General features: G+C 41.4%; 1 protein-coding gene across 3 annotated transcripts in view; it reads left to right on the top strand.

Moving 5' to 3' along the window:
- The first annotated feature begins 384 nt into the window (after positions 1 to 384).
- The window catches only part of TMEM144 (transmembrane protein 144), a 51384-nt gene continuing 41884 nt past the window's right edge, over positions 385 to 9884 (top strand). For 2 of the 3 annotated variants that reach the window (XM_075860302.1, XM_075860301.1), the window contains exons 1-4: positions 385 to 442; positions 3977 to 4149; positions 6544 to 6666; positions 8485 to 8584. In XM_075860302.1, the coding sequence (XP_075716417.1) occupies positions 4008 to 4149; positions 6544 to 6666; positions 8485 to 8584 (365 nt within the window). In that variant the 5' untranslated portion in view covers positions 385 to 442; positions 3977 to 4007. Of the gene's footprint in view, positions 443 to 2442; positions 2590 to 3976; positions 4150 to 6543; positions 6667 to 8484; positions 8585 to 9884 lie in introns of those variants that run through there. The other variant, XM_075860303.1, reaches the window with a different exon arrangement.

The raw sequence follows: 9884 nt of genomic DNA, 5'->3' as shown, positions 1-9884 counted from the left end.
ACGCTGCGTAAAAATCACGGACCGTCTGCACGGCCCCATTGACTAATATAGGTCCGTGCGAGGCGTGTGAAAACCACGCGGGCTGCACGGACGAAAATCACGTTCGTGTGAATCTGCCCAAAGATGTATGTATATTTCATTTATTTATATAGCGCTATCAACTTACGTAGCACTTTACACTGCACAATATATGGGGATTTTTGAGAGAGAGAGAGAGAGGAGAAATATACGCACGATTAGTCAGAGTTTGCAGCTTTGAGTGACAGATAAGACACGCCCACTTGCTGAGCTCACCAGTCTGAGTGTACGGGAGGTGAGCAGACACAATGCAGAGCCGGACGTCTCCCTCACGTGATCAGGAAGAAAGTCACCTGATCTGTTGTACGCTGCCTTAGGAAACAAAGCACATAGCAGTGCTGGGAGCGAGTGCAGCCTGAGCTGGGTAAGTGCTGCAGACGCGGGGGTTCTGTCTTATCTGGAGCTGTAATATATATATATATATATATATATATATATATCTCTCTATCTCTAAATGACTCCATATATACTGCTCTGCTGATGGGATCTAGCAGCAGAGCAGGTGTATCTCAGGGATTACATTAGTTGCTGCAGTTCTTGTTATAAAAGTGCACTAAGCGAATAATCAGAACAGTGTAAAAATATTACACGGTGATTCGTATCTTACACAATTATGGCCATTGACGTCTATGGGAGTTTTGGAAAGAGCCGTTCCCTGCTTGCTCAGCTCCCTCCATACTGTAACTCTCATAGACTACATGCAAGCGTGGCTACCTCTCCATTGAATGCAATGGGGACAGCAGCTTGTACAGGGGGAAGGTGGGACCTGCACCTGTCCTGCATTTACGATACATCCTGTGGCAATGCCATAAATGTGTGAGATGAGAATACCCCAAAAAAAGTTTTCCGGTATTTCATCGATAAAATAACAGCGCACTAGATTTGCTAATGGTTCTTATTACGTATTACGGAGCAGTTCAGTGTGATCTCATTGCACCCAGGCGTCCCTGAAATGGAATATGCAAGTTTGGATTGGGGGGGGGCCGAGCACTGAGACCCCCACCGATCAGTAAAACTAAGCGCCAGAAGCGCTCTGCTCGTTTCTGATTGTCTCTGCTCGGCTTTCCTCAGAAAGCAGTGTACAGATATACTTTCTATTGGGCCTGTACAAGTCAACCAGAAACGAAGCAGCCATGTGCTCACCTGAATGCTTCTGCCGCTTTGTTATAGTGATCGGCGGGGGTCTCAGTGGTAGGACCCCCACCAATCAAAACTTACGACATGTCACTAGAACATGTCACTAGATTTCTGAAAGTATAGGTACACTTTAACCCCTTCAGTACCCAGCTTATTTTGGCCTTGAGGACCAGACCCATTTTTTCAAATCTGACATGTGTCACTTTATGTGGTAATAACTCCGGAATGCTTTTACCTATCCAATTGATTCTGAGATTGTTTTCTCGTGACATATTGTACTTTAGGTTAGTGAAAAAATTTTGTCGATAAATTTATTGCTTATTTGTGAAAAACACCAAAATTTAGAGAAAATATGAAGAAATTATGATTTTTCACATTTTAAATCTATCTGCTTGTAAAACAGATGGTAATACCACACAAAATAGTTACTATTTCACATTTCCCATATGTCTACTTTATGTTTGCATCGTTTTTTGAACATCCTTTTATTTTTCTACGACGTTACAAGGCTTAGAACTTTAGCAGCAATTTCTCTAATTTTCAAGAAAATTTCAAAAGGCTATTTTTACAGGGGCCAGTTCAGTTCTGAAGTGGTTTTGAGTGCCCTATATATTAGAAACCCCCATAAAACACCCCATTTTGAAAACTAGACCCCTCAAAGTATTCAAAACAGCATTCAGAAAGTGTTTCAACCCTTTAGGCGTCTTACAGGAATTGAAGGAAAGTAGAGCTGAAATTTGAAAATTTCATTTTTTTTTACTAAATTCATTTGTAATACATTTTTTTCTGTACCACAGAAGGTTTTACCTGAGAAACGCAACTCAATATTTATTGCCCAGATTCTGCAGTTTTTAGAAATATCCCACCATTGAGCGCCGCGGGCATAAAACAGCGAGATATACGCTTTCTCCTGCCTCCCATTGAAGTCAATGGGAGGTCGGAGGCGGAAGCGCCCGAAGATAGGGCATGTCGCTTCTTTTTCCCGCGAGGCAGTTTTACTGCTCGCGGGAAAAAGACGCCGACGCCTCCCATTGAAATCAATGGGAGGCGTTCTCGGGCCGTTTCTGACGAGTTTTGCGACGCGGTTTCAGCGTCAAAAAACTCGGCAAAATACCCCGTGTGAACATAGCCTTAGGGTTCGTTCACATTTCTGTTGCAGATTTTGTTACACTTGACAGAAAAAATAGTGCAGCATGCAAAAAAAAAAAAGGAAAACCTTACAGAACAGAGACAAACGAAAATCATTAGCAACGGAAGCATTGAAGCAACTAAAAGCTATGAGTTCACCACGCATGGAAGGGTGATGCAAATGAGAACAAAGCCTAACACGGTGTGCTGTAAACAATGAGCATATTGAATGAGAATGTTAGAAAAGTAAAGAAAATTGATTTCATGTCTTGTTTATTAGGGTATGTTCACACGGCCTATTTTCGGCTATTTTGAGGGCTGTAAACGCCCGAAAAACTGCTAAATAATTCAGAAACAGAACGCCTCCAAACATCTGACCATTGATTTCAATGGAAAATACGGCGTTCTGTTCTGACGGTCTGTGCAGGACACTTCTTGGGACGTTTTTTGAGCCGTTTTACATTTATTGAAAACCGCACCAAAAACGGTCGTAAAAAACGCAGCGAAAATCGCGAGTGGCTTAAAAAACTTCTGAAGATCAGAAGCAGTTTTCCCTTGAAAACAGCTCCGTATTTTCAGACGTTTTTTTAAATTGCGTGTGAACATACCCTTAGAGTAGCTCACTTAATCTATTCATTCCATGTGTAGCAAGAACAGTAATCCTACCTGTAGTTCTATGTAAATTGTATTCATTCCTTCCAAACTTCACATCTATCGCTCATTCTATGTCAGTTATTTTGCATAAAATATTTTCATTCCACATGAAGGCACTTCATATCATATGCGTGTACGTTTTTCAGGATTTGACCTCACCTGAATCCATAATCCCACTGCATTCATAAATAATAATGCCATACAGTGCCCATAAAATAATACCTGCCATATGTGCGCTGATGATTTCAGACATACTTCCAATATAATAATACTAGCCATCGTCCCCGTATAATACAGACATATCAGTTCCCATGTAATAGTACATACATATTAAAAGCAATGGAGTAGGTAAATAAGAATTATTTAAAGAAATATGGGCTTGATTTAACAATATTATTGCGCGTGCACCTTGCATACCCTCCCCCACCCACAATATGTTACTTCCTCCAGCTGCATAGTTTAGGAGATCCAACACTACTAATTTGATGGATCACCTACTGCATTAGTTAAAGGCTTTGTTCAATTCTAATCACCAATTTTTAGTTTATATAGAGAATTTATCTAATCTAAATGTTGTGTAAATTAGGGATGCATCGAAACTTCGATATTGTTTCGATACCGTGCACCCCCAAACTGTTCGATACCGTTATTTCATGTATTTCGATAATAAGCTGTGAACAGCTTAGCATTGTAACACATGAATGTATGAGAGCGGGGCTGCGGCTGTGTAATACAGCCATCGCCCCGCTCCTGAGTCCTGACAAGTGCGCGCCGCCATGGCGGGCGCACAAAACATGGCGGGTTCTCTTCATGGGTTCCCCTGACAGAAAGCTCTGACAGAACCCATGAACAGAGTCCCGATGCATATGTGAACGAAGCCTTAAATGTATTCATAAAGTTTAGCCATGTAGTTATCACTACCCATGAATCTTTTTCAGATTTTCTCACAAAATGTATGTTTTGCATTTTTATTTTGTAGATCCAGAGAAAGATCCTAAAGAAACCACGCCATGGAGTACTGGATCACTGACAATAACCATACTGTCAATAGTAACAGCTCTAATCTAGCACTTGGCTTCACGTCGTCTGTCATATCCGTGGTCTTGTTTGGCTCTAACTTTGTCCCCGTAAAGAAGTTTGACACTGGAGATGGTAAGAGAACCTGCTTCACATTTGACCATGTTTTATGTGTATTTTTGGTGAATGCCAGTCTTCATGAATTAGACCAGGACTCAATGGAGGTCAGTGAGTTTTCATGCGTAGCTATAGAAATCCTGAGATCTTTTACAAGGGACTGGCCCTGTACCCCAGGCCTGCCATGACAGGGCCTAATAAAGTTGTTTGTTAGTGTAACACTGACAGGCAATGAACCATTATGTAAGTGGTCAAGTGATTGATCCCTAGGGACACACACAAAAACATTTATAGTGTAGCTAAATGTTCGACAAACTTCTAACATGTCATAGTGACAAGTCAGAAGTTTGTGTTGGTGGGGGTCCGAGCATGGACACCCCCACCAATCGCTAGAGCAAAGCAGCTGAAGCGTTCGTGTGAGCGCTCAGCTGCTTCGTTTCCCGTTCGGCTGTTTCCGGAAAGCCAATGTATCGGAGTACGGGCTCATAGACTTTGTATTGAGTCCATTTATTTCCGGAAAAAGCTGAACAGACACGAAGCAGCTGAGCGCTCACACGAACGCTTCAGCTGCTTCGTTCTAGCGATTGGTGGGGGTCTCCATGCTCGGACCCCATCAATACAAACTTCTGACATATCACTGACATGTCAAAAGTTTGTCGAATGTTTAGCTACACTTTAAGTTTAAGAGGTTTATCTGGGATTTTAAAAATTAATGATGGCCTATCCTCAGGGATAGACCATCAATATTAGATCGCTGGGGGTTCGACTCTCCGCACCTCCGCCAAACAGCTGCTTGAAGGTGCTGTGGCTCTCGTACCCTTCATTGTTTACATTGATTTAATTTCTGTTTGTACTTTCACACGGCATTACATTCGTATTAGTTGTGCAAGATAATAATAATAATAATAATCTTTATATAGCGCCAACACATTACGCACGACTTTACAATTTAGAGAGCACATGAAACAAACAATATCAGACATTACATAGTGACAAAGTTAATTTACAATTCAAACTAGAGGAGTGAGGACCCTGCTCGCAAGAGCTTACAATCTATGAGGAAATAAGAGAGACACAAAGTGTAACAGTGTTTGTTCTGTACAATAGTCCAGCCGTTTTTTATACACATGGAGTGGTACACATAAACCTGCATGAGCCGGTCACCAGCCAGTATCCGTGTATGACAGACATGAAGAGAAGGAGTGTTACGGAATCTTATTCTGATGACTAATCTAAAAGGGGGGCCATGGAAAGGAGTCAGATTAGGGAATGTTATAGGCCTGTCTAAATAGATGTGTTTTCAACACACGTTTAAAACTGTGGATATTGGGAATTAATCGGATTGTCTGGGGTAGCGCATTCCAGAGGACTGGTGCAGCACGAGAAAAATCTTGGAGACGGGAGTGGGAGGTTCGGATTATGGAGGATTTTAATCTAAGGTTGTTGGCAGAACGTAGAGCGCGAATAGGCTGGTAGACAGAGATGAGGGAGGAGATGTAAGGAGGTGCAGCACTGTCGAGAGCTTTGTGGGTGAGAGTAATAAGTTTGAATTTTATTCTGAATGGGAAGGGCAACTAGTGCAGTGACTGACACAGGGTAGAGGCGTTGGTGTAGCGGTTGGTCAGAAAGATGAGCCTGACTATTCATAGCAACTGTTGATTTCAATGGGGACGGATACGCTGCCCATGGTTTCCGTTTGTGTCTGTTGTGCACCGGACCAGTTGACTACGCTATTGCTTCTAGCAAAATATGACGGGTCCGGTGCACAACAGACACAAACTGGAACCATGGGCAGCGGATCCGTCACCATTGAAATCAATGGTGATGGAAATGGAAGCGTCTGGTTTCCGTCGGTGTCAGTTTGTGTCTGCTCAGGGTCCCGTTCTGACGGAAACCTCCGACGGAATGTCAGAACGGGACCCCAACGCAGATGTGAACGAAGCCTTATACGGGTGCAAAGATATGTGCAAACCTTTTGATAAAATTGTGTGAGCCCACCTGCCACGACAAGACGACCTCATATAGATGGTTTCCTACACTAAATATTTTCACCTATGTTGAGAATAGGAGCATTCCTGCTCAGCTGTTTCCACTCTTACAGCCGTGAATGCTGAGAGTCACGCACATGCGTGACCACATCTCCATTCATTCTCCGCCCTAAATGCGGCATTCACAGATGGGACCCACATCTTTCAGACATTATACATTATAACTTGCTGCAGCATATCACATCACACAACAAAAGCCATTGAAAAAGTCAAGTTAAAGTTTCTTGCCACTGTGTATTTAATGCGTTAAGAGTCAATATAAAGATGGCTACATCTGTATATCACTATGTCAGCGCATATATGCTAAGAGCTGGAAGTTAATGGTTTTAATTTTCTGTAATTGAAATATGTTTTCTGTCTTCAGGCATGTTCTTCCAATGGATTCTCTGTGCGTCAATATGGATCGTGTCTTTACTGGTCAATCTATTTCTTCGCTGTCCAAAATTCTGGCCTCTTGCGATGGTTGGAGGCTGTGTTTGGGCCACAGGTAACAAATCAAATCTTGTTATTCCTTTTGAGTTTGGGGTCACTATTTTTGAACAGTGGTTGCCACTTTTTTTTAGAAACACTAGATGTTATCTAGCCAATTTTGCTATGATATTACATAGTTCATTAAATATTTCTTTAGAGTCTACCTTTAAACTTTCTTCATAAGAGCACAGAGAAAACAATGTATTCACCACCTTGTACACAGAAAAGCTTTTTATATGTAGGTCTAGTGTTCAAGCAATTGTTCTTACTAAAATGCCAAGGAAACACAATGTTCTATTGTGACTGGAGAAAAGAAAACTCCTTCCAACTCTGTTGTCACACTTGACTACTTCAATGACTTGAACCAGATCACAATTATAGGGTTAACACAAGCATATTTTGAATCTGGAACACCCCTAGGGCTATTCAGAATTTTTATATATGGTGATTGTTTGTTCTGAATAAGTTGCCATATCTCTGCTGTATCTTCAAAGCCATATGAGGGACAGAAAAATATTTACCACCCAGACATTATAAAAGAACCTTCTCATATTGCAGGTCCATAAAGTCTGTATGTAGCGGCAGCTTTGCCCGATCGCCATTCCATACAAACTGCTCCCCACCCACGTGACTCAGGACCACCATACTAGTGATAGGTTGGGCCCCCAGCAATCTAACATTTCTATATGTATAGCATCAGAGCATCCCTTTGAATGGTGTCCATGGTTTTCATCAGTTTTACTGAGCGCTCTGCAGTTCTCCATTTTGAATAGACCTGCTTGCATTGAAAGGGTTACCTGTTGTAGACAACACATTAATCTGTGATTATGAATTGTGTTTAATAAAGATATATGTATATATGATCCACTTAAATCTTATGCTTTAAAGAAGCACTGCCACACAATTTTTAATTCTCTGGCCCATGGGAAAGGCCCTTTATGTAAATTGTGGTGAAGGTTCTCTTCTTACCAGTGGCTGGATTTGTGAGATATCCACTCCCTTCTGGTCCTCAGCTGTGTCATGTGACCAGCAATAGGACTGTCCAACTGCCACCCTGTCCACACATGAGACACGAAGTCAGTTTCTCCATTCATTCCTATAAGACTCACATCGAGGCTGTGATAGTAATGAATAGAGAAACTGACTTCCTGTCCACACACGACATGCATTCCTATAAGACTCACATCGAGGCTGTGATAGTAATGAATAGAGAAACTGACTTCCTGTCCACACACGACATGCATTCCTATAAGACTCACATCGAGGCTGTGATAGTAATGAATAGAGAAACTGACTTCCTGTCCACACACGACATGCATTCCTATAAGACTCACATCGAGGCTGTGATAGTAATGAATAGAGAAACTGACTTCCTGTCCACACATGAGACGCTGTGGCAGTTGGACAGACCTATTGTTGGTCACATGACACAGTCTTGTAGGAATGTGTCTCGTGTGGACAGGAAGTCAGTTTCTCTATTCATTACTATCACATCCTCAATGGGAGTCTTATAGGAATGAATGGAGAAACTGACTTCCTGTCCACACACGAGACGCTGTGGCAGTTGGAGAGTCCTATTGTCACATGACACAGATGAGGACTAGAAGGGAGTGGGTAACTCACAAATACAGGCACCGGTAAGAAGAGAACCTACACCACAATTTACATAATGTGCCTCTCTTAATGGCCTAGAGAATAAAAAAAAATGTTGTGCAAGTGCTCCTTTAATATATTGAAACATACCTACTTTAAGGGATGTTGTAGGTTCACATTTAAGATCAAGTTTATTTACCCAATTCTTGTGCCACTCTGTCATTTTGTTTGATCACTCCAGGAAATATTACAGTCGTCCCAATTGTAAAGACAGTTGGACTTGGTTTAGGCCTTCTCCTTTGGGCATCGACTAATCTTCTTACTGGCTGGGCAAGTTCAAGGTATTGGTATCATATAAATTGATATACGGTAATTTCATATACAAGTAATAAAATCTTTCATCATATACTTTAGGAATGCATATAATTATATTATGTATATATTTCATATCGAAGAATATCCCAATTTTTTAATTTTACATGTTTTTCATTTATTTTTTTGAATTGTTCTGGTGAGAATTAACCTTGCAAACCCTAAGGCCGGGTTCACACTGAGTTTTTTGCAGGAGGAAAATCTGCCTCAAAATTCCGTTTGGAATTTTGAGGCAGATTTTCCTCTGCCTACATGCCGACTTTCGCGGCGTTTTTTTCGCAGCATTTTTCGCCCGCGACCGGTGAGCACCGCGGGGATAAAACGCCGCAAAATACGCTTTCTCTGCCTCCCATTGATGTCAATGGGAGGTCAGAGGCGTAAAATGTTATTTTTTCATAGACTTCGTGGTTTAAGGGCTGTTTTTTTGCGGGACGAGCTGTAGTTATTATTTGTACCATTTTGGGGGTACATGCAAGTTTTTGATCACTTTTTATTCTATTTTTTGAGAGGCAAGGTGACCAAAAAGCAGCAATTCTGGCATAGTTTTTTTAGGGTTTTTTTATACAGCGTTCACCATGCGTTATAAATTACATGTTAAAGAGGCTCTGTCACCACATTATAAGTGCCCTATCTCATACATAAGGAGATGGGCGCTATAATGTAGGTGACAGTAATGCTTTTTATTTAGAAAAACTATCTATTTTAAACCACTTTATGAGCGATTTTTAGCTTTATGCTAATGAGTTTCTTAATGCCCAAGTGGGCGTATTTTTACTTTAGACCAAGTGGTCGTTGTACAGAGGAGTGTATGACGCTGACCTATCAGCATCATGTACTCCTCTCCATTCATTTACACTGCACTAGCGATATAGTTATATCACTATGTGCAGCTACATACACAGACATTAACGTTAATCAAGTGTCCTGATAATGAATACACATGACCATCCAGCCTGGACGTCATGTGTATTCAGAATCCTGACACTTCTGAATCTTTTCTTTGAGATTTCCAGCAAGGGAAACTAAATCTCGTTTACCTCCGTAATCTCGCGAGGTTACGCGTGTCTTGCTGGAATCTCACAGAAAAGATTCAGAAGTGTCAGGATTCTGAATACACATGACGTCCAGGCTGGATGGTATGAGTGATATAACTATATCGCTAGTGCAGTGTAAATGATTGGAGAGGAGTGCATGATGCTGATAGGTCAGCGTCATACACTCCTCTGTACAACACCCACTTGGTCGAAAGTAAAAATACGCCCACTTGGG

The sequence above is a fragment of the Rhinoderma darwinii genome, chromosome 1, assembly GCF_050947455.1.
Source record: "Rhinoderma darwinii isolate aRhiDar2 chromosome 1, aRhiDar2.hap1, whole genome shotgun sequence".
NCBI classification, from domain to species: domain Eukaryota; kingdom Metazoa; phylum Chordata; class Amphibia; order Anura; family Rhinodermatidae; genus Rhinoderma; species Rhinoderma darwinii.
This window is presented reverse-complemented; position numbering and strand designations above follow the sequence as displayed.